Source organism: Phyllosticta citriasiana (assembly GCF_038021145.1).
Source record: "Phyllosticta citriasiana strain CBS 120426 chromosome Unknown IWZ02scaffold_11, whole genome shotgun sequence".
In the NCBI taxonomy this organism is placed as follows: Eukaryota; Fungi; Ascomycota; class Dothideomycetes; order Botryosphaeriales; family Phyllostictaceae; genus Phyllosticta; species Phyllosticta citriasiana.
Genome location: NW_027117288.1, coordinates 463395 through 486140, shown reverse-complemented (window position 1 = coordinate 486140; position 22746 = coordinate 463395). Strand labels below are relative to the sequence as shown.

The 22746-nt window shown below is 55.8% G+C and overlaps 7 protein-coding genes across 7 annotated transcripts; 3 read left to right on the top strand and 4 right to left on the bottom strand.

Moving 5' to 3' along the window:
- Nucleotides 1–2519: 2519 nt before the first annotated feature.
- Nucleotides 2520–5760, top strand: IWZ02DRAFT_492727 (DDHD domain-containing protein; the record flags this gene model as incomplete). Its single annotated transcript, XM_066769871.1, has 4 exons — nucleotides 2520–2771; nucleotides 2830–3223; nucleotides 3269–5552; nucleotides 5610–5760. The coding sequence occupies 4 exons, from the start codon at nucleotides 2520–2522 to the stop codon at nucleotides 5758–5760; spliced, it is 3081 nt and encodes a 1026-aa protein (XP_066620328.1).
- Nucleotides 5761–6350: 590 nt separating this feature from the next.
- IWZ02DRAFT_458162 (uncharacterized protein) lies at nucleotides 6351–8428 on the top strand (the record flags this gene model as incomplete). Its single annotated transcript, XM_066767991.1, has 3 exons — nucleotides 6351–6841; nucleotides 6898–7670; nucleotides 7736–8428. Coding segments are annotated over 3 exons (1590 nt in total), but the record flags the coding sequence as incomplete, so codon positions are not given.
- IWZ02DRAFT_47793 (uncharacterized protein) lies at nucleotides 8384–9642 on the bottom strand. Its single transcript, XM_066769058.1, has one exon. It carries the CDS (start codon nucleotides 9219–9221, stop codon nucleotides 8589–8591), a length of 633 nt encoding a protein of 210 aa, XP_066620326.1. The 5' UTR covers nucleotides 9222–9642; the 3' UTR covers nucleotides 8384–8588.
- Nucleotides 9643–11886, bottom strand: IWZ02DRAFT_47792 (uncharacterized protein). Its single transcript, XM_066769057.1, has 3 exons — nucleotides 11691–11886; nucleotides 10271–11635; nucleotides 9643–10196 (listed from the first exon to the last, which is right to left on the bottom strand). Exons 1-3 carry the CDS (start codon nucleotides 11754–11756, stop codon nucleotides 10065–10067), a joined length of 1563 nt encoding a protein of 520 aa, XP_066620325.1. The 5' UTR covers nucleotides 11757–11886; the 3' UTR covers nucleotides 9643–10064.
- An 832-nt stretch (nucleotides 11887–12718) lies between these two features.
- On the bottom strand, nucleotides 12719–15469 carry IWZ02DRAFT_47854 (fungal-specific transcription factor domain-containing protein). The gene is made up of 2 exons (XM_066769073.1): nucleotides 15081–15469; nucleotides 12719–14966 (listed from the first exon to the last, which is right to left on the bottom strand). Exons 1-2 carry the CDS (start codon nucleotides 15280–15282, stop codon nucleotides 12916–12918), a joined length of 2253 nt encoding a protein of 750 aa, XP_066620324.1. The 5' UTR covers nucleotides 15283–15469; the 3' UTR covers nucleotides 12719–12915.
- A 1185-nt stretch (nucleotides 15470–16654) lies between these two features.
- On the bottom strand, nucleotides 16655–19005 carry IWZ02DRAFT_458157 (major facilitator superfamily domain-containing protein). The gene is made up of 4 exons (XM_066767990.1): nucleotides 18141–19005; nucleotides 17837–18083; nucleotides 17449–17775; nucleotides 16655–17400 (listed from the first exon to the last, which is right to left on the bottom strand). The coding sequence occupies exons 1-4, from the start codon at nucleotides 18664–18666 to the stop codon at nucleotides 16743–16745; spliced, it is 1758 nt and encodes a 585-aa protein (XP_066620323.1). The 5' UTR covers nucleotides 18667–19005; the 3' UTR covers nucleotides 16655–16742.
- A 1578-nt stretch (nucleotides 19006–20583) lies between these two features.
- On the top strand, nucleotides 20584–22511 carry IWZ02DRAFT_423932 (uncharacterized protein; the record flags this gene model as incomplete). The annotated part of the gene is made up of 9 exons (XM_066765879.1): nucleotides 20584–20956; nucleotides 21025–21077; nucleotides 21170–21177; nucleotides 21229–21322; nucleotides 21379–21528; nucleotides 21599–21650; nucleotides 21705–22123; nucleotides 22173–22326; nucleotides 22381–22511. The coding sequence occupies 9 exons, from the start codon at nucleotides 20584–20586 to the stop codon at nucleotides 22509–22511; spliced, it is 1434 nt and encodes a 477-aa protein (XP_066620322.1).
- Between the last annotated feature and the right edge of the window lie 235 nt (nucleotides 22512–22746).

The following is a 22746-nucleotide window of genomic DNA, read 5'->3' as shown; positions in this document are numbered from 1 at the left end:
TTGATTTCAAAATGGATGGGAATCCTGCCACTGGTCCTGCAGGCCACTACTGCCAGACACCGTATCTGCCGACAGTTGTGCGGGATCTGCCGTGGATTGATTTCTACGCTTTGCCCTCTTTCTTCTTCTCTTCACATTTCCAAGCAATGTTTCCGCAACGAAGTGCTGCAGAGCATCAGTGATTACTCCAGCTGGTGACTGAAATGACATCGTTTCGAATTTTTCAGATCTGCACGCGAGATGTCGGCCGAGCTGCTTTCTCATGCGGAAGCTTGAGCGCAACCTTATTGTAGCCGTTTGGTTTGAGCGGTTGCTCGGTACAGGAGGCCTATCATCGATTGGGCAGAAGTATGGCGCCAAGTTCAAGGTCTGCTCCGCCGTGAAATGACGACTCGCTTTCGCATGTCCGTTTGAAGACCCTTGTCTCAGGGCAAAAGACGCTTACTCGGCAGACAAATCAAGTACCCTGCTCCGCAAGCTGAGGGAAGCGGACTGTAATGTAGTCGCGACATCTAGAAAGAACCGATGCGCCAATTCGATATCGAATCCAGATTTGGTGCTCTATGGTCCATTGGATGCAAGACTGGGAATGTTGTGTCTCTGTTGGTGAATTCTGGTACATGCTGACGGTCCCATTAGTTGAGCTCGACATAAGCGTTCCTATAGTTGAGACACAGAGAGTGTGGATAAGGTCACTCCTCGATGGTGGCGCAATGCCTAGGTGAGCATATTTCTTGCTGGCGCGTTTAACGAGCATGAGCGAATCGCTAAGAATCCGGAAGGCCCTTTGCTGCACAACTAGCCCAAGTTCCGCGGCTCACGTGGTTTGACGAATGGTACCTGACCAGTAGAATCGAAACGTCTTTAGCCCCTCGTCCAGACCAAGGCACCTTGCGTTATGAGCCGGAGATCCGAACCAGATTTGCTCCTGGATGAGAGATTCCTGTGAAATTGCCAAATTCTTCGCCTTCTTGTCATCAGTGCAGATAGTGGACTGACAGCATCGGCCTTGGTCTCTGCATGTCATGCATCGTAGTGTGCTGAATTCAGACTGACCGCCCCAACGCTAATTGAACCTTCAATCATTCGCAAGTCGTGCTCCTGACTCGACTGGACTGCAATGAAAGGCTGCAGACGGGAAAAGCTTTTTGGCTCGCTTGTGCAGCATTTCAAAGACAAGAGCCCAGAGCCTGTCCATTTGCTCCTGAATGACGGTACAAGGTGCTGGATTTAAACTAGGTCAACGTTCACGGGTATGTTGTCATGATTGCGACGACAAAGGGTTGCTGAAGTTCATGGTTGAAGATATCGGTAGGATTGAAAGCCTCGGGGGACAAATCATCACACTGTGGATGAGCTCGAGCATTGCTTCTTCACCTGCTTTGATCGTGGTCAGCAAGTGACAGCCGTTGGGCATGCGCTTGAAATTGCCGTATTTGGTGGCCTCCATTGGGAGGTGCTCCGAAATGGATACCGTAGGCCGCTTCGAGATGCCATGAACGGTCACGCATGTTTAAGGCCACCTGCCCAGTAGGGCAACTTTGGGCCGTATCTCCTTCTCGAATCGCAAAGAGGAAGTGATTTCCCCCCAACAATACGATTGCGACGAACGACGCAATATACAAGTGGGGGCACCACAAGGACTTGGCCGGCTATCTTCACAGAAGTCATCCGGAGGTGGTTGCAACATGGCCATGGAGAATTGCGGGTCTCACGTTATCGGCTATGAGGAATGCATCTGCCGAACCGAAAGAAACGCGGCGGCGATAGTAACAGTGCTTGCTGTCTGCGAGACCCGGACTTGGCAATGTTCCGGAAGAACAATAAAAAGGGTAGCACAGACGGCGAATCAAAGCGCGCGGTAGAAGTGAGAGAGAAAGCGAAATTGGATCTCCGTAGTATTGAAAGTCGATGTTCACGATGTGTTGCCGGTACGAGGTTGGCTGCACGGCCCGGGTGCCAACAAAGAAGCTTACTCCGACTGCTTTCGGTTGGCATGCGGGTCGGTTCGTGCCGAGGAGGTGTGAGACGGTTGTGGAGCAGGGCGTCCTGACGGTGGAGATGAAGAGAGGTGAAGGAGGTTGGAAGTGGAAGCGCAGCCGACGTGCGGTACCTCAGGTCAGGCAGGGCGAGTTGCAACCAGGTAGCGAGCGAGCTCGGCCTCTCGCCTCGGTACGGTGCGGCGCGAGTGCGGGCTTCATGTTGCAGTGCACGCAGTCAGCCCTACGGTGTCAACGTCATGAAACGCTCCGTCCCTCGTCCCATGCTCCCTCAACTCGCCATTCTTTGGCCTCATCTCCGCCTCAATACTTGTCCTCTGGTTTCTCTCTCGTTTCAAAACCTGACAACGACCCTATCCTATCTCCTATACAGCATTCACGTTGGCCCGCATCCCTGCCTCGCTCAATCATTTCCTGCGTCACGGCGTCCCTGGCCTGTCCGTGGACAACCTTGCTAAGCATCCGCAATCGTGGTGGTCAACAAAGCTCCAGGCCCGTAAGGGCCAGCCCGGCCGGAACATGACTGCGCCGGACGCAAAATCGTCGTCGTCGTATCTTTCCGCTGGAATAAACGCCATTTCGCCATGGGGGTCCCGCAACCAGACTCCCAAGACGAAGCCAGCTCCCGAGGGAGGCGACACTCCACCAGAGATCAGTCTGGTACAACAGCGGGGTGCAGACCACACGGTCAGCAACAGGCATAGATTGAGTCTTTCCAAGTATCCTAAAGACTGCCCGCTGCCTACGGTCCAGTGGTTCCATGCCGTCGATGTAAGCCATTAGCCTATCGAAACGGTATCAAGACACTAAGGCGCTATGCAACATCAAGGTCCCGAAACGCAAAGCACTCCCGTACGAAGCATTCTCGAAGCCTGAAAAACCACAGCAGCCCAAAAAATGGAGTCCTTTCTCTCCAGGAGATTCGCGTGCCATCGAAGCCACTTTCCAGAAGCTCTGTGACGAAGCAGACGCCGCCGCGCGACAAAAACAGCAGCCCCAGACTAGCGACCCTGAAGAATCCGCAAAGGGGGAGCCGAGGCAATGGCAAATAAAGGAAAGGCATGTACGGTGGGAAAAGACCGAACCCAACGGCGTGCTCAAGGCAAAGGTTCCTGTGAACGAGGACTTTTTGTTCGATGTCGATGTCGAAGACAGGGAGCTTTCCCCTGCATACTGGCTAGGGCCCATCTACGAAGTTCGAAGGGGCACATGGTTCTACCAAGGTAAGCATCACCCAAAATGTCTCGAGTTTTCCTGACGGTATGTAGAGGGCGCCACCGTGCTTCGTCCCTGCGATGAGAATCTCGCCACGCAGCTCGAGGAAGGATACATCAAAATCAAGCCATGGCGTTTCGTGGAACGGTCTCGTTCTGCATCTCAACCCAAGTCCCGGCCGACTTCCATGCAACCGGGAGAAGACCCGAACAAGTCAAAGGCTTCAGGAGTATCGAGATCCGCTTCCATGCACTCTCCAAAAGCCTCCGCAAGTCTGGATAAAGAAATGGAGAACACAGGGAAAGACCAAGACTGGGAAGACAACCTACCGGTGCAAGAACAGCCAAAGACGCACCGACTCTTCGGAGCCCATATGAATTCAGTCGTTACCTACCAAGATTCTACAACTGCTTGGCTATTGACGGATGATTTCCTTTCACGCATGAGCAGCACCATGTATCAACGATTTGCCGGCGGTGGCCATTTTGCTGGGGTAAAGTTGATCCGCGGATTTATAGACTTGAAAGCAGAAAAAGAAAGGGCGAAGAAGAAGAGCAGGGATGGCAAGGAAATCGAGACGGAAACGAAGACCAGTGGTGCTCCAAAGCAAAACGAGCAGGAAAGCGAACCCTCATCTGGCGACCAAAGCGATGCTGAAGGCGAGGCACCCGTCGAAAGTCGACAAGAATCGTTGGAACGCCACGTCTCGAATCTTATATCTTCGGCGCAAAATGAGGACCCGTCCAAAGAGGAAGAGGAGGTACGTAAGCGAGCAGAAAGGGAAATCCGCGAAGACTACAAGGAGCAAGAGGGCGACGAACAAGACAGAGAGATTGAGCACTTGCTTCTAGTCACGCACGGGATAGGCCAGCGGCTGGGCATGAGGGTTGAATCTGTCAACTTTGTACACGATGTCAACACAATGCGCAAGACGATGAAGTCGGTCTACTCCAGCTCGGCCGACCTTCAAGCACTGAATGGGGAAGTCGACAAGCAAACCAAGAACTGTCGCGTGCAGGCGCTGCCAATTGTTTGGCGCCATCTACTGGACTTTCCCCGGCAGAGCCTGAAGCACAATCGCAAGGAGTTCGATCTCGGTGATGCGTATTCGGCAGAAGACGAAGAGTATCCCAGCCTCGAAAACATCACTGTGGAGGGAGTGCCGGCGGTGCGAAACCTGATCAGCGACCTGGCGTTGGACATACTCTTGTACCAGAGTCCGGCGTACAAGGGCCACATCTCCCGCATTGTTGTCCAGGAATGCAACAGGATCTACAAGCTCTTCAAGGGACGGAATCCCAACTTTAAGGGTCGAGTCAGCCTAGTCGGACACTCGCTGGGATCTGCCATCATGTTTGACATTCTCTGCCGCCAAAAAGAGGAAAGGGCACCACATGGAGAACGCCAGCGGCACCACTCGCGGCGCAACGAAGAGCAAGGGCTGAAGTTGGACTTTGAAGTCGAGGACTTTTATGCGCTCGGGTCGCCCATTGGACTTTTCCAGATGCTGCGTGGAAAGAGGATCGCCGCGCGCGGAATGCGGCACGGATTCCAAGGGGAGAGTCCCTTGGGAAGCACCAACGACCCGTTCATGGGTGAATCGTCCATGAGCGGAGCCACCATGTCGCAGCAAAATCACTTTGAAATTACCACATCGTCGCCAAAATGCCAGAGCCTGTTCAACATTTTCCATCCCACAGATCCAATTAGCTACCGGCTCGAGCCATTGATCTCTCCAGCCATGTCGATTCTTAAGCCGCAGCCTCTACCGTACACCAAAAGGGGGATTTTTGGAGCGCCCGTGGGCCAAGGTCTCCAGGGTATCGGTGCGCGCGTCGGTCAAAGCGTGTCGGGTCTCTGGACCAGCCTGAGCTCTGGAATTGCCAGCAGCCTGCTGAACCGCAGTCTCGGCATCACGGCGGATGATGGTTCAAAGCAGGGGAGCAGCGGGGCACAGTCGCGCGTTCCTCTGTCAGCCGGTGCTGGAACCAACATCTCGGGGGGCGTCATTTCGTCTGCTGCCTCTCCAACGACGGCGGATCCAGAGAGCGCCAACGAGGAGAGAAAGCGCAAGCTTGCGCAGCAGAATGACGCAGCGAGGACAGAGTCGAGCGACGAGGGCCAGCACCCACCAACGCTGATCGACTCGGAAATCGAGACGCTTTACTCTGGGTTCCAAAAGAGACGGGCGAGCCAAGTCAGCGAGGCGGACAAGCGAGAGGTCGGCGAAAACGCAGAGTGGCAAGAGCTCGAGGAGAGAAGCCGCAAGCTCAGACGAGAGGAGGCCAAGGTGCGGGCTCTGAACAGCAATGGACGCGTCGACTACAGCATCCAAGAGTAAGTGCATTTCCAGTAAGGCGAGGTCTGGAGCGTCGACGGGCTAACAGGCAGCAGGGGAGCGTTTGACATTTCGCTATTGGCCAGCATTGCCAGTCATCTGTCTTACTACGCCGATGAGGACGTCAGCCACTTTATGATTTCGCAGCTGCTTGCGCGACACCGGGTACTCAAGAAAGCCAAGAGCGTGCCGGAATTTAAGGCGTAGATGGATTGTTCAATTGGCGTTGACGACGGTGGTCAGCATAGATGTACAGTACATGCGATAGATTGACGTCGACATCAGAGTGGAAAGAGAAGTGAGCATGCAAAAGTGGAAGTGTTGACCTCACAGGCTCGGCGGGTGAATGCCTGGCCTCGCATGTATTAGACCAGCAACTGGGGGGGGACTCGGGTAGGTAAGGTAAGGTAAGGTAAAGTAAGGTAAGGTAAGGTAGGTAAGTGGGGTCTGGACTGCCAAGTTTTTTGTAGGTAGAGAGAGTTTTTCCTGCGGGAGCCACGGTCTCAGAATACAGGAACACGGTTCAACAAGTCGACCTGGGTGGGTGGGTATGTAGGTAGGCAGGTAGGTAGGTAAGGTAGGTAAGGTACATTCATTGATGTAGGCTGCGTCCGGTGGACAGCAGATCAGCACATGAGCACATGAGCACATCAGCACATCAGCACATCTGCACATCTGCACATCTGCACATCTGCACATCACCTCACAGCGGCTCCGGCGCTGGAGGAACACAATGGAGTGGACGCGGTGATGTCACTGCCCGGCGGTCCATGTCACACACATCAAGCCACGGACGGCGGGGCGGCACATCCTTCCCGGCTCCAGTCACCGTCACCGTCACCGTCGCCCTCACCCTCACCCTCACCCTCACCCTCACCTACCTAGACGGCTCTTCCCCAGCAGCCCCAGCCTTGTTCTTCAATCCTCAACTCCTCTGCGCCCTCTACCACCCGACTGTCGTCCTCTGGCGACTGCTTCCCCACTTCTGGCCGATCAATCGACAACACCATGCTCCAAAAGGCAACCCTGCTCGTCGCCCTCCTGGACGCGTACGCACTCGCTGCAGCCGTTCCAGAACCCACCAACCATCCTGCCCTACCACCCCATGGCACTCGACCGCAGCATCAAGCTCCCCTTGCTGCCCCCGACCCGGCAATCACTCCTTCGCCCGCCTTGAACGACCCTACCAAGACGCTGCACCGCCGCAACATCATCGACGATGTGAAGAGCGACGTCAAGTCGTACTTGACCGAGCTGGGCTCAAACATTCCCAGCTATGTCGCCGACGGTATGCGACTGCTTTGACCCATTGCTTTGTTCGTGCTGACCAGAACCTCTGCGCAGGTGTCGCCAACTTTTTTCAAGATTTTCCCTCTGGATCCGCCGTTCAGACTTCGCTCGGCCTTAGCGACGACCAACTCGCTGCTCTCCCGACCCAAGTGCTGAATATCCCACCATATGGCAATTGGACCGACCGGGGCTGGAACGTCAGGTTCCACGGCAACGTCTACAAGCAGCCAAACACGACCACCGACAAGCTCAACGACCTGTCAAATGTCTTTCTCATTGGGACGGATATCCAAGACTTGTCTCCGTCAGAGCAGGACCAGGCGCGGAACTTGACTGCTTCGATATTCGTCGTTCAGCAGGGCAATGAGACGGTTCAGATGCATCTCGAGCCTGCACCGAGCGCAGGCTCCAGTGGACAGTCGGGTGGAGGTGGTGCAGTTACTCCCCCTGGCGGAGACCAGAACTTGACTTTGCCCTACAACACGACTGGAGAGGGTGACTTTGATGTTTTCCTACCCATTGCAAACACCACTGGCGGTCTACTCGCTGGCAACGAAACACAAGAAATTCAACGCCTAAACGTATATGCCAATGGCAGCGAACTGGGAAATGCCACGGCCTACTTGGTTCCTCCCACTGGTCTCACGGTCATTTCCGATGTGGACGACATTCTCCGAGTCACCAAAATCTATCAACCCAAGGAAGGACTGCTCAATTCTTTTGCCCGCCCCTTTACGCCGTGGCTGAACATGCCCGACATTTATGCCAATTGGTCGCGCTCCCTGCCAGACACGCACTTCCACTACTTGACTACGACTCCGGAACAGGTACGAATGCCCTGATTTCTCAAAAATGGTGTGCCCTAGGCTTAACACGTGCTGATATCATCCAGGTCACCCGCAACTACATGGACTTCATCTACAAGACCTACCCTGGCGGCTCTTTCGACACTCGACCCCTCAATTTCAGCGACGTGGATGCCACTCTGTCAATTCGAAAGTTTTTGCTCGACAAAATCTTCCAGACATTCCCGCAGCGGAAGTTCATCCTCGTCGCCGACACTTCGAACTCGGACATTATGAAAGACTACCCGGCGATGGCCAAGCAGTACCCCGGCCAAGTGCAGTGCATTTTCCTGCGCAACACCTCTGCCACGGATGACGACAAGTTCCCCTACGACACGTCGGGCTTCAAAGACTTGAACCAGCAAAACTACATGTTCTTCCAGGTGCCAGATGACCTGACAAATCTCGACATTGCCCGTGGCAACTGTTACAACAACACCATCCTGCAAAACGTCACGTTCGGCACGCAGGACGAGTTGCTGGGTATCCATGGCGCAGCGGCCGCCGTGGCGCCTCCCGGCAAGGGTGGCTTGGCGGGGCTGGTCGTCGCGTTGGGAGTGGCCATGTTAATATTGTAGACTGCTGCTGTGCCCTCTCTCTACTTCCTCCCTTTGGGCTTGCCCAGCTGGATTTCTTTGTGTCTTCCATTCTTGACGGTATATTGACTGAGCGGAGGTGTCCTCTGGGGTTGCTTTTGGTTTGGTCGCTTTTCTGTCTTTTTTTTTTTTTTTTTTTTTTTTCTCATGACTACTGTATTCTTTGATTCCCCCTTCTTGTCACGACTTTTTCTCTTCGGTTTCTTTTTGGAATAGCGTTGGAAGCTTCCTTGAGCCTTTGGATCAATTGCAATCGAGCACGTGAAAAACAATGGCTTTTTGTCGAGTCTTTCCGGCCTTTTTATCAGTCTTGTCCTGCTTTTGGGCCCTGCTTGTCTCTGCACTCGAATGTCGGGCGGCCTCTGATGATTTGTTGCTCTTTTTTACTGTGCGCTCCCGAACTATGTTGCTTGGCACATTTTGTATCCTTCGCACCTGCTGCCTTTGTCACCACGCGTCTGTCTCGTCTGGAGTCGCTCAGCTTGATTCCATTGGCTTGGTTGAGAGGACGCATGCACATTGGCCCGCCACCTCCGCTGCCGTCTTCTTCTTGGAATCTTTTCATCATCGTTTCTTTCTCGGCATGGGCATAGCACAGTTCGGTTTCCTTTTCCCCCCCTTTTTGTTTTTGGCCCTCTTTTCTTTCTCTTTGAGAGGTGTGTGTGTGTGTGTGTGTGTGTGTGTGTGGATTCAGGAAACGACAACGGCAATAAGAACACACGAGTTGGAATGAATGGAGCGGGAATACGAGGACGCAGCTTGCATGGCGGCGTGGTATGGCGTGGCATGAGTGGGATGGATGGATGGATGGATGGATGGATAAATGAGGGATGGATGAATAAAAAGTACATGGGTGCGTGGGTGTCTGGTAGAGGCAGGTAGGAAAGGCGAGAAAATGGACATGGCTGAGAGACGATGAGAAGCATCCCTCTCTCATCGCCTTGCGTTGCCCACACACCCAATCAGTCAGTCAGTCAGTCAGATAGACAATTAGTCAGTACCCAGGATAGCTAGCTACTTGGTCCACAACGTCGCGCACGCAGCGGTACGTACAGTAGTACATCATGTACTACTATCTTCAACCCACAACGAACAACGGACCAACGACCAACAATAGCAGCAGCATCACTTGTTAACCGAAACAAAGCGGCATCACCTAACTTTACTTCACTTCAGCTCTTCACTTTGTTCTCCTGGTCTCACCTACGCGTCACTCTTGGACATGTAATGTGTAAACTGTAAATTGAACATGGTGGTATATAGAGTAAAAGGGCAAAGAAAAGGAAAAAAAGTGGTGGGTAGATAGGCGGGTAGATGGATAGATAGATGCAAGCGAGCGAGCAAGCAAGCAAGCAAGCACATCACCACTACCACCTCCCTCCCTCTTCTCCTCCCTCTGCGTCTAAATTCTCTCCTCCTCTTTCCTCCTGTTTGTTTATTTGTTTGTTTGTGATGCCATCTCGGCCACCATCAATGGTACAAAGATCAAGCACCTCAGGCGGCGGGGAGACCCGCATCGCCGCGGTGCCGCCCCACGCCGCACCGTTGGTTCGCCTCCTCCTCCTCTTCTTTGCTGCTCACTCCATTTTCCAGCCGGATTCGACTCGACAACTTGACTCGACATGCCACGCCATGCCACGACACGACGTGACTCGGCTCCAGCCATGTTCCAGACTCGGCACCCGTGTCTCCGTCCGTCCGTCCGTTCGGCGTCGATACACTAACTCACTCACTCACTCACTCACGACAACAGCACCCTTTACATTCTTACCTCGAAGCCTTACAGCATGGGCTGGATGTTGTCGGCGACCTTGAAGGGGGCTTCGGTCTTGGCGCGGACTTCGTCGACGGTGACGCCGTCGGCGAGCTCGATCAGGGTCAAGCCCGAGAGGAAGTCGACGTCGAAGACGCACTGCGCAGGGAGAGGAGAGTTAGCATGCCGTGTGTTTGTGTGGTTGATGAAGAGAGATGAAGGGGCAGACATACCAGCTCAGTGATGATCCTGCTCACGCACTTGCGGCCGGTGAGGGGAAATTCGCACTGCTTGAGAATCTTGGGGCGGCCCTTCTTGTCCGTGTGCTCCATGGTAACGACGACCTTTGTCTGCGCCGGGTTGCTGACGAGGTCCATGGCGCCGCCAAAGCCCTTGATCTTGCCGGGCAGCATCCAGTTGGCCAGGTCGCCCGTCGCCGACACCTGCATGGCGCCGAGGATGGTCAGGTCGATGCGCCCGCTGCGGATCATGCCGAAGCTCTCGTCCGATCCGAACACGGCCGCCCCCGGGTTCAGCGTCACCGTCTCCTTGCCCGCGTTGATCAGGTCCGGGTCTTCGGCACCGGCCTGCGGGTAGGGCCCGAGCCCGAGGATGCCGTTCTCCGACTGCAGCTGCACCTCGACCGACGCGTCGACGAACGACGGCGCCAGCATGGGCATGCCGATGCCCAGGTTGGCGTACATGCCGTTCTTGAACTCTTTGGCCGCCCGGCGGATGATGCGCTCGCGCTTCGACGCCGTGTCGCCCGAGCCCAGCGCACTGGCGGCCGCCGCGCCGCCCGCCGGCTTGGCGTTGACCACCTTTTCAATGCTCTTGGGCGACGTCGACTGGATGACGCGCTTGACGTAGATGCCCGGGACGTGGACGGCGGCGGGCTCAATCTCGCCGGGCTCGACAATGTGCTCGGCCTCGACAATGGTCGTGGTCGCGTTGCGCGCCATGGCGCCGTTGAAGTTGTGCGCGGCGTAGCGGAACTGCACATTGCCCAGCCGGTCCGCCTTGTACGCTTTGATGAAAGCATAGTCGCCCCGGATCGCCTCCTCCATGACATACGACTTTTGGTTGAAAATCTTGACGTCCCGCGGGTCGCTGTACGCCGCGACGGTCCCGTCGGCGTTATGCTTGAGCGGAAGCTCGCCAGTCTGGACCACAGTACCAAACGCCGCAGGTGTGTAGAACGCCGGAATGCCCGCGCCGCCGGCACGGCAGCGCTCCGCCAGCGTGCCCTGCGGCGTCAATTCGAGCTCGATCTCGCCCGACAGGTACATGGACTCAAAGACCTTGTTCTCGCCGACGTAGCTGGCAATCATCCTCTTGATCTGCTTCGAGGCCAGCAGCAGGCCCAGTCCGGACCCGACCACGCCGGCGTTGTTGGACACGGCCGTCAGGCCCGTGATGGACGGCGTCTTTTCGACCTGGTTGATGAGCGTGTCCGGGACGCCGCACAGCCCGAAGCCGCCGCAAAGCAGCGTCGAGTTGCTCTTCATGTCCTTGATTGCCTCGGCGGCCGACGGGAGCACCTTGTTGATCTCGAAGCGCCGCGTCGACGACGCAAAAGTGCGCGCGAGGAGGACCGACTGCTGGCTGTTAGCTGCTGCTGCTGCTGCTGCTGCTTGGGGCGGATTGGCCGGCCTTGGACGAATTGGGCGAGACAAAGTGCCTCGCGGTGCGCGAGAAGAGCGTTGCTGAGGACGGCATGGTGGAAAGAACAAGGTGTGGTGTGATGCAATGGTACAACGTCCAACTCTTTCAACAGATCAAGTAACCAAAACACACGCCCAATTGGAAGCCGACGCGTCGATTGAGGAGGAAAAAGAAGAAGAAGGAGGGAAAGCAGAGGAGCAACGACAAGCAGCCGTCGGAGCGAGGCAGCGGCAGCACGTCGTGGTATTAGCGGGCGGCGGCCACCATGGACTGCCGCGACTGAGAGGTGGTCCCTCTCTCGGTAAGCAATGACGGATGAGAGCTGTGCCCTCCCCGCAACGGAGAACATCTGCCCCACAATCCCGACTCTCTCCGCCGCTTCACCAGCATTACAACTGCGCCGGACGCTGCCCTGGTCGACCATCTGGATCCCGGCACTATAACCACACTTGCGCAATCTGCTCGCCAACAACCAAAAACATCCAATTCGCGGCCAAAAGTCCCATCTCCCTCCATGCCGAAATCGCCCTTGCAATAGCCGGTCCCCGGGTCCAACGTCGGTTATGTCTTTACCCGAAGCTGTCGGAAGTCCGCATCCCTCCCGACGACGCAAAGCGGCCGGAAACCGCTCTTTACCAAGAAAAGACATGCTCCAATTGCATGCTTGTGTGTGTTTTGCCGTCTCCTGAAACCACGCGTCGCATATCTGGTCAGGTCAAATTGTTTTGGATTTCCCATATCTACCGCATACCGCGAATACCGACTCCAGAACCCGCCGCTGCGTGCGCCCCCCTTTCTTCCACACCGACGCCGTCCTGAATTCCTGATGTACAGTATAGGCCCATCCCAATCTCATGGCCTGACCGTTTTGTAGCTCATGTTTTGCTCCATGTGCTCTTTGTTGCGATGCCTCAAGTTCAGTTTCTCATAATCGCGTTTCTCCGAGCCAAGTCTGCTTTCCTTGTACCTTCCTCATGACCTCTGCAGCCACATTCCTACTCTTCGACTCCATTTGTGAAAGCACTGCTGAGCTCAGCGAACTCCAATCTCTGGACGTCGGCACCTGGAAACGGCATGCCAACCAAGCAGACATGCACAAGCAATGTGTGCTGCGCTGCAGTGCTGCAAATTGGAGCTTTATACGCATGCACGTATGCCCTAGGCCATGTTGCCCTGATACTTGTTTGACTCAATCCTCTTCTTTTCCAGTCCTTCAACCCGGCGGCGTCTTCTTGACGCCCCAGATGATACTGTCCATAAGCGCGTAGGGGCTCTGCTCTGAGTCGATATCCGACATGATCGGGCTCTGTCCCAGCGAGCCGAATCCATCCACACCCATCAATCCATTCATGTCGTCAAGGCCGTAAGCGAGCGAATTCGATAGCGGTGGCGTGGCAGCGGTCGACGAGGCCGGGACGACCGACTGGCCAACGTTGCTCAACGACGGCATGCTCTGCTTTGCAGGGTCCGCAATGTTCAGCAGCTTCCGGAGAGCCATCATGGACCGGGTAATGGGAGCAGACAGTTCGGCGGGGTCAACCTTGGACGTAATTTCTGTCAGTACTGATATCAGCTTCTCAAGGAGCATTCGTGCCCGTTCGTTGCGCTCGTGCTCCTTGAGGATTCCCAGCAGCAGCGCGCAGCTGATGGAGCGGTGAACCGCAGTCCACGACCGCGAGGCAAAGACGGTCATGTTTTGCAAGCCCAGGAAGGCCTCTACAGTGTTGGCCAGGCTATCGATGCAGGCCTTGCGCATGCTACGCGCCAATTCATGTTCGGCCAGCGCCGGGCTTATGGCGGGCCGGCAAAGCTCCGACATCATGTAGGACATGTGCAGGTAGAGCGCCCAATGCTCGAGCTGATTGCGCATCGAGCGGCATTTTCTCGAATCTCGGAGGTAATCCGCAGCATCGAGCATAATGTCCTGAATCTCTTGGCGACGCTGCGCTATCCTGGCCATGGTCTCACTGAGATCGTGATTGAAGCATCGTTCGCTGACAATATCCAAGCCCACCTTGCATAGCCGGTACATGCATTCAATGTATGACCTGTTGCCGGGGCTTGACTCTGGGTTGAGCGGGACGGGTTCGTTTGTGCTCATTGAAGACGCTCGGTCATACGTGATTGACAGCAGACTGTCCTGCCACAAAACGGTCCACCATATTTTCTTGCGGATTAGTTTCATCTCCTCGGATATGTGAGAGGGACAGGAGCGGTGCAATCCTTGGCTCTGGGCCAGCCGTATCGTCAAGCCAAGAAGTGACCACGCGACGCCGGCATTCATGTTGTTGGAAATGACATTGCCCAGAATCAGCAGCGTCTGAATCGTTTCCAGCCTCGAGTGGGACAAGAAATTCGTGGTGCGTAGACACTCGAAGCTGCAGCAGACGTAGACTTGCGAAGTCAATTCCCGTTCTTTTCTTGGAAGCGCCGAGCACTGGCACCCCGACGCCAACACAGCAAACAAGAGGCCAACCCAGTGCAAATCCTTTCCGAATATAGACTGTTCGGTGACTCCGCTTACGCTACCATCCTCGTGAGTCCTTGAGCTGCCGCGCGAGATGAGAAATCTCAACAGTTCTGATTCCAGCTTCTCAATGTCGGCGACTGCAGGAAAGACGACATGCGCCGTCTCCTTGTGGTATTTGAGCAAGTTCCAACAGTCCGAGTCATTTGGTAACGCATTGCACAATTCATATATCCGGTTCATCGAACCGTGGGGAAGGCCCCAAAGATCCACGAAGGGGTAGGTGGCACTTTCGTTGTCGAGTCCAAAGAGCGGCAGAACGTTTTTGCCCAGTAGTTCTTGAACGGGAGCGCTGCCGCCCTCGCCTTTGCCCAGAGCCATAACCAGCGCTGGCACCGAGCTGCTTCCCAGGTGGACGGTTTGGCCCGTGATGCTGTTGGTCGTGTGGATCCCTTGGGAGCTCGTCTGCTGCTGATTGCCCGGCTCCGAGGCGGATGCTCTCGAGGGCGTGCCCGTTGCCGGCTCTGTATGGCCATTCTGTCCTGCCGTGCCTTCCGAAGCAACCCTCATGGTAGACTTGAGGTCCATCAACGAGCGCTCCACCGAGTTCAACTTGGAGCATAGTCTCTCCCAGTCCTCGCGGCCAAGCGTCACCGTGCCGTTGACATTGTAGTGAATGCCGAGTCCGCCAGACGAGCCGTCCAGGGCGCCGTTATTGGATCCATGGTTCAAACGCTTGGCAGGTGGGTGGGATTCGGCCGGAGGATGATAGGTGCACAGTTCGGGATGTTCTCTGGCTTTTGGGACAGTCAGCGGTCGCGTAGGAGCAAAGCGCTCAGAGGCCCAGCGGCGACGAAGCTCCAAGCGCAGCAGTGGCACGGCGATGCGTCAGATGTATGGACAGGACATACCAATGCACGTCTTGCACGGAACGGCCTGGTCACACTTGACCTTGCGCTGCCTGCACGGATAGCAGGCCTTGTACTCCCTTGCCTTTCTCTTTCTGCGGAGGATCTCGTCGACGTCGGAGCGCGAGGCTTCCTGGGGATTGAAGGTCGCGGTGGAGGTAGTGGTGGACGAGGCGGCGGGGTTTTGCGAATCCATGGGCTCCATTTGATGATATGATGTGTCGTGGGCGAATCAATCAACGGCGGCGGGCGCAGAGCATGCTTGCTGGGGTCAGGTCGAGGGGCAGGGTTACGGAATGGATAATGGGTGGAGGGGGAGGGGGGGGGAGGGGGGAGGAGGACGGAAATGTTGCGGTAGCAAAGAAAGGTCAGTCGTGAGTGGTGACCGGCGCCTCGGCACGCAAAGCGTTGGTAGCGTAAGGTAAAGGTGAGGTAAGGTAAGGTAAGAAGGTAGCTGGCGGATCAGGGAGTCGAGTGGATCGTGCGCCATTTGACTGATCCCGTTCCCTGCTGCTCTGCTCTGCCCATTATCGCGCACCCAGACACAGTATCCTTCCCCTTCGCTCAAGGCCCAACGCCGACGCGCGCGCGCGCGCGCGCCTGGCCATCTGGAAGCCTCTGCCGTCTGGTTGCTTCCATGATCCCCGGCCACTGACGCGATCTCCCCCCCCCCCCCCCCCCCCTAAGCTTTGTTGGAAGCTTTGTCGGCAACCCACACCATCGCCCTGTGCTGCCAAACGAGTCATCGCGATCCTGCTTGTCTCTAGAGGTATAGCGTCCCCGCAGACCACCACGAAAAATTCAAGGCGACAAAATTTCGAAACGACACCAAGTGCCCTCTCCTCGTCGGCCTGCCGTAGCCACTGAAGCTTCCATCAATGTCCAGAGGACGGCAATGGCGTCGCGCCCGGAGCATGTTCCATCAGCCACTTCAGCCCTATGCTCCTGAGGAACGTCATGATGAAGACTCGATGGAAGTTCCTCCGGCAGCCATCCAGGTAAGCGCGGACCTGCCCGGATGCCTCCCCGCCATCAGGCCAAATCGCTCTCTCGCTTGCATCGAAAAGTTGGCATGGTCACGAGAAGGGAGTTAGGAGATAGCAAGAGCGTCAATTTTTCGCCTTTTTGATGCTGACCAAGACTCGAAGAGTAATCACGGGCCGCGCTCTTCACTGCTTTAGGAATGTGCACCTGTTTATATAATTGCCGTCTTTGTGATTACAAGTCTTCTATACATGACTCTAAGCGTCTGTACGCCATGTACATCGCTATTTCCATTACCAGCCCGTCTGCTCGTTATGCAGTCATCCGACACCATGTCTATCTTGGCCCTTCTTTTTTCTTCCTTCAAATGCACAAACGCCAGCGCAATGCCAATGCCCCAATCCTACTCTCATCACGAACCATCTAGGCCCATCTAAATCTTTACTCTGCGCAGCAAACAAACGTGGATATCTATAACAAAATTAAGCTCGAAAAGACAGGAAAATGGTGACGTTGCGATCAAAAGATCGCACGCGAGGCTCGTGTCCGATGATGCAAGCGCTTCGGCCCTAAGCTTACTCGAAGCCAAAAAAAAAAAAAAAAAAAAAAAAAAAAACCAATCGGATCGGCCCTGCTGGCCCTTTCCTTGGGCTAGGGTATCAGAGAGACAGCCTGGTGACATCACTCCGCATCACTGCTGGAAACGTCTTTGGCCTGGCCCTTCTCGTTTTGGTTTTCTGCGTCGTCGCCTCCATAGGCGTACTTCGAGTGTTTTCGAATGGCCGCGCCCTTGAAGAAGAAGACGTAGGGGATGAGACAGCAGCCCAAGCCGATGAAACCAAGCAGCGAGCTTGCCCATTCGTAGCCAAGGCGGTGGTACATTTGCTCAGTGAAGAGCACGACTCCGGCACCCCAGAAGGAGCGGATGAACGTCTTTGCCGCAAGTGCCGATGCCGCCTGGTCCACGTACGAGTCGACCAGGTAATTGTTCGCCGCATTGTACAGGAAGATGAAGCCGAAGCCGACGGGGAAGCCGCCAATGGCCGGGCCGATCCAGTGTAGGCGCGGGTACGACGTCCAGGCAAAGATGAAGAGGCCGATGGGGATGAACCAGCACGAAACCATCATAGGATAGAGGCGAACCTCTGCCGGTGGTTTGCCGTTGAATTTCTCAACCATCTTGATGTAGTGCTTGTTGACAAACGGAGAGCAGCAAGCGCTGGCAATGACGCCGAGGGCAAGAGGAATAAACATGAGGCCAGTGATGGAAGCGCTATAGCCCTTGCCTTCTTGGTACACAATTGGGTATGCGACGAAGAACATGTACAAAAGTCCGTAGCTGATTGTTATTAGTTCTCGTAGTCACGAAGAGGACAAGGCGACTTACAGGACAGACATGTACAGCGAGATGAAGAAGACAATGGCCTCGCAGAATAGGAGTTGGAATGGACGAAGCAAGAAGACGGTGATACGCTCGCTGAACGGACGCTTGTCCAAGTCTTCCTCGGTAACGTACTTGTCATCGCCAGTCTCCTTCCTGAGCTTCTTTGCACGCTTAGCCAACAAAGATGGCGTGTAGGTCTCGGGTACAGTGAAGGTGATGAGGACCCAAGAGGCACCGGAGAGGATGAGCTGGATCCAGTAGAGCCATCGCCAGCCCAAGTTATCCGCAATGAAACCACCGCACAGAGGACCAATCGCGGGACCGACGAATCTGGAGCCTGGTTAGCCATGCAGCCTACAAAACATGTACGGTGACAAGAGGCTGAACTTACGGCGCTGCACTGAAAGCTGCCATGGGGACACCGCGCTCTTCGTTCTTCCACAAATCGGCAAGCGTGCCACCGACGAGGGTCATGGGCGCGCTGAAAGCAATGCCGTCAATGGCACGACAAACCAGGAGCGTTGCAGTATTTTTGGCGACAGCGTCGGGAATGGTGAAGATGACAGCAATCAACAGGGTCGATGCGTAGATTGGCCTTCGGCCGATGATTTCACTTAGAGGAGCAAATGCCATGGGACCTGTAAGACATACAGTCAGTGCCACGCTCCCATAGACGAAGTCGCTGATTGACATACCGACACCAAATCCTACGACGAAGAGAGTGATTGCCAGGAAGCCCACTTCTCTAGAAACGCCAAACTCCTTGGCCGGCCCCTCGATATCGGCAGTGATGACACCACTGTTGAAGGCCACCACAAAACAGGTGAAAGCCACACACATTGTGCACCACCACTTGTAGGCCTTGGACCAGTTCTTGGGATTTTCTGGGTCGTCGATCTTCCAAGTGACGAGCTCATATCTTTCAGTCTTTCCAGTGTGGTGAGACTTGACTTCCTTGAGCATCTGCCCCTGAGCAGTCTCCGAGGTGTACTCTGCCAAGTCGGCATTGGCACTCAGCGTTCGGTGTGGGAGGTTGAGAAGCTCTTCTCCACTGATGCGTCTCTCTCGTCGATTGCTCTGCATCGGTCGGAATCCAGTCTCAGCGAAGTCTTGGGAGGACGGGGCTGCCATGTGGGTCGAGTCCGAGTTGGCATCCACGTTTGTGGATTCGGAATTGTTGTCTGCCATGGGAAGGGGCTGGTGAATGTGTTCTGCTGCCATGGCTGCCGTAGATCATGCGTTCTCGAACGACGTGTATGTGAAGCATATTGAGAGTGAGTGGGAGTCAGGGACACTTTTATACATGGCCATGATGGTACGATTTTCGGACGGTCCAAACACAAGGGCGGGCAACTCTCGGGATAGCAGCACCTGTTTTCATGAAGGAGCGAGGAAGGAACAACAATCATATCTTAAAGACGGGCATTCGAAGGGGACTAGAAGGCGAGACTGGGAGGCCATGTGGGACAAAGTCCAAGATATCTCCGAGCTGAGGCGAAGGATCGCAGTAGCCGGCTTACTGGGAGAGAGCCCAAATTAAAAAAAAAAAAAAAAAAAAAAGGTCAAGGAAGGCAGAAGAAAACGGCGGGACCTCCCGCTTAGCTTCCGCTGTCAGACGTTGCCAAGTTGGTTGTGCCTGGTAAGTTTGTTTCATGTTGGGCATCTCATGTTGTCCGACCTTCGCTCTCGACATTGACCATGCTGGGCCGAGTTTTGGCCGCTGGACTCACGTGTGAATGAGGGCGTCGCGGTTGGCGTGCTCCATGAGAGCCATTGGAGAATATGACGCAGATATGAACATGTCTTTTGTCCTACATTAGGTCGGGAGCGCGGTTAGTGATGTGAACAGAGAGGGTCGAGTCCCGAGCTGTGCGTGTTTCGTGTCGCGTCGGGCGTAGGCTTTGTGCGAGCCCTTGGCGCAGGCATTCGGATCGAAGTTATGGTTCCTGGATGAATTGCAGTAAGCCTCGAAATGGGAGTTGAGCAAGGACAAGGCTAGTTCATCCAGACGTCAAGTCGCCGCTGATGCACGAGCCGGACAGGGTCCAGAAGTCGAGCGGGATCCAGCGGGCAACCCCGCGTTTGCAGGTTCGAGATTCTGCACGGAGCGGCAGGATCCAAGAGGTGAAGCTGGAGACACCCACCCACGCAAGAGGCATGTGATTCGCCATGTCGACATGTCGAGGCGGGCTGGGTGAGTGTAAGGTAGGCAGGCAGGCAGGCAGGCAGGCTGGCAGGCTGGCAGGCAGTCGGTCATCGACAGATGTGCGGGGATCCGGGACGACAGCCAAGCGGCGGGTGTGTGGAGCTCACCCAAGCTGCAGCGCTGACACGAGCAGCAGCAGCAATAGCAATCAATGAAGAAACCCCGGCGGCAGCGTATCAACGGCATTGGGCGACGGGCGGCAGTGTGCATTCATTGTGTTTGACAGAGTATCGATTGGGTGTAGCGTGCCGTGGGCGGGCGGCGCTGAGACTGAACGAACAACATCATGACATGGTGACCCTCAAGGTGTTCAAGCCGTGCCCCGGTCGGCCGGGTCCTTTTGCTATGTGTGATGGCATCCAAGGCATGCGCTTCCGACTGGCAAAGCCTCTGTTGATTATCCCTGTCCCACCGTCGTGCGTGCTGCATTGGTTTGACGGTTGGGTTCACTTTCTTTTGTGCTGCTGTGCCTATAGACCCGCCAGCCCCCGCGTCTTGATCATTTCTCCTTTTTCCTCTTCGTTCATGCACTGTGGTTCCGTCTCGTTTTTGCTGGCTATACGCATCATCATCATCATCATCACCACCACCACCACCACCCAAGGTCGGTCGCCGCTCGTCTCGTCTCGTCTCCACTGCAGGCAGTCAATCAGTCCCATCCGTCCACCAAGGTGTCTGGAGCAGAGCCGCAGAGTGCTCACCACTCGGTGGTTGGCGTGGGCTTCGTCGCCCATGGCGCGCCGGGCGGCAGAGCTGCGGGACTTAGCCGACGGGCCTGATTGATTGAACCTGCAGCTTCCTTTCCCACTCCCGTCAGCTCCCAAGCCCATCACTCAGCACTTCCACTCACATCCCACACCACCTCTCCCATTCTCCACAAGCGAGCTCTCCCCGACGCCCTATAAAGCCCCGTCCGCCGAACTCCGGCCGCCATGGACGCTACCACTACTGACACCGCATACACCACCCAGCGCGATCAATCTCGCTCGCCGCGTCGTCGATCGCGAAGCCCTCGTCGCAGCCGTCGCTCATACTCGCCGCGCAGCCGCTCTCGTAGCCGCGACGACTACCGCCGCAGCGACCGCCGCTCGCGTTCGCCCATTGCCGGTGCTCAGCCCCAACAAGGCTCCTACGCTCAGGCTCGTGGTGCTGCACCCTCGTCTCGCTCCTTCGACGACAAGGCTGCTGCCAAAGAACAGATGATGGCCTCATTGCGCGAGCAGTCTCAGCAGGACCGCCGCGTCTACGTGGGTAACCTCTCGTATGATGTCAAATGGCACCATCTCAAGGATTTTATGCGACAGGGTAAGCCCTAATTACCCACTCTCCTCGAAACCACTCCCCCTCCCGCTAACCGCCTCGCCCCCAATCAGCCGGAGAGGTCTTGTTTGCCGACGTGTTGCTACTTCCCAATGGAATGTCGAAGGTGGGCTGATTTGGCTGGTCTCTTTGGTTTCTCTTGGTATTTTGTGGACAATTGGATTGACGGATGGGACTGGTGCCCGAGGGTCCATGTAGGGATGCGGGTAAGTTGGCCGGGCCCCCCAATCAACACCGCGCAAACTAACAAGAACTAGGATCGTGGAGTATGCCACCAGGGAACAGGCACAAAATGCCGTCCAAACCCTTTCGAACCAAAACTTGATGGGACGTCTCGTCTACGTCCGTGAAGTGAGTCTATTCCCCTTGAATGCGGCACAGTCACTGATACGATGCGCCTACAAAAGGATCGCGAGGCCGAGCCGCGCTTCACTGCTCCTCCGTCCGTCGGCCGTGGAGGCTACGGCGGCATGGGCCGCGGCGGCTTCGACGGCGCGTACGGTGGAGGCGCTGGCGGTGGTTTTGGAGGCGGTGGACGCCAGCTCTACGTCTCCAACGTATGTTGTCCCCACCCCTCACGCTTTGCTAACTTGATAAGGGCTCGATTTGTTGACTCAATGCCATTAGCTTCCATACAACGTTGGCTGGCAGGATCTCAAGGACCTGTTCCGCCAAGCCGGTAAGCAAGTTCCATGTTCTACACAGTCGGCTCAATTTGCTCATCCACATTCAGCCCACACCGGTTCCGTCATCCGCGCCGACGTCCACTCGACCGCTGATGGCCGCATGAAGGGCTCCGGCATCGTCGTCTTCGAGACCCCCGAGGATGCTCGCAACGCCATTCAGCAATTCAACGGATACGACTGGCAGGGCCGCGCCCTTGAAGTCAAGGAGGACCGCTTCGCCGGCCCCCCTGGCTTTGGTCGGGGCGGATTCGGTGGCGGCTTTGGTCGTGGAGGATTTGGCGGTCGCGGAGGGTTTGCAGGCCGGGGCGGGCTCGGTGGATACGGCGGCGGTCGTGGAGGCTTCGGCGGCGGGTTCGGTGCCGGTGGCATGGGTTATGACGCGAGCGTTCCCGCCGGTCCGCCCAACCCCTTCACCGACTATGCCACGGCCGGTGGTGAGAGGAGCAACGTCATTTACGTTCGCAACGTGAGTGCTGCACGACGCGTTTTTGGCATTGCATGCTAACCAGATTCAGCTTCCCTGGTCTACGAGCAACGAGGATCTCGTAGAGCTCTTCACCACCATCGGCAAGGTTGAGCGCGCCGAGATTCAATACGAGCCTAACGGTCGCTCGCGTGGTACCGGTGTCGTTGAATTCGACTCGCCCGAGAATGCCGAGACCGCCATTTGTAAGTCCTTCGGCGCGCCCGCGAATCAATCGCTTGTCTAACCCAAATCAACAGCCAAATTCACCGGTTACCAGTACGGTGGCCGCCCGCTTGGCCTCTCCTTTGTCAAGTACACCAACGTCAGCGGCCCCGGTGATGCCATGGATGCTGAGGCCACGGGTCTCACCCAGGACCAAATCATGTAAGGCCGCCAGCAGCCTTGCATCGTCTTCGGATCGTTTTGTCTTTCACTCATAGCGGAGGAGTGCATGATTCAGCCATGATTTATGGAATGGCACGGGCTTGCAGTCACGGGTCTCTTTTCCAGAGCCTACCAACTTTGGGTTTGGGGAATCAAAGAGTTTGATTTTCACGGGGGTCAACGAGACAACACAAAAGGCATTTCGGCGATGGATCAGGGCCTTGACTTTAAAGGTTGAG

Coding starts and splice junctions, on each gene's coding strand:
- IWZ02DRAFT_458157 (XM_066767990.1), bottom strand. CDS start 18,666: ATGGCAGCAGAACACATTCACCAGCCCCTTCCCATGGCAGACAACAAT. Junction 18,084..18,140: donor CGTCGTAGGATTTGGTGTCG/GTATGTCAATCA, acceptor TATGTCTTACAG/GTCCCATGGCATTTGCTCCT. Junction 17,401..17,448: donor TCGCTGTACATGTCTGTCCT/GTAAGTCGCCTT, acceptor AATAACAATCAG/CTACGGACTTTTGTACATGT.
- IWZ02DRAFT_47854 (XM_066769073.1), bottom strand. CDS start 15,282: ATGGAGCCCATGGATTCGCAAAACCCCGCCGCCTCGTCCACCACTACC. Junction 14,967..15,080: donor TCCGTGCAAGACGTGCATTG/GTATGTCCTGTC, acceptor CTGTCCCAAAAG/CCAGAGAACATCCCGAACTG.
- IWZ02DRAFT_47793 (XM_066769058.1), bottom strand. CDS start 9,221: ATGAGAGAGGGATGCTTCTCATCGTCTCTCAGCCATGTCCATTTTCTC.
- IWZ02DRAFT_47792 (XM_066769057.1), bottom strand. CDS start 11,756: ATGCCGTCCTCAGCAACGCTCTTCTCGCGCACCGCGAGGCACTTTGTC. Junction 11,636..11,690: donor TCTCGCCCAATTCGTCCAAG/GCCGGCCAATCC, acceptor AACAGCCAGCAG/TCGGTCCTCCTCGCGCGCAC. Junction 10,197..10,270: donor GCAGGATCATCACTGAGCTG/GTATGTCTGCCC, acceptor CTCCCTGCGCAG/TGCGTCTTCGACGTCGACTT.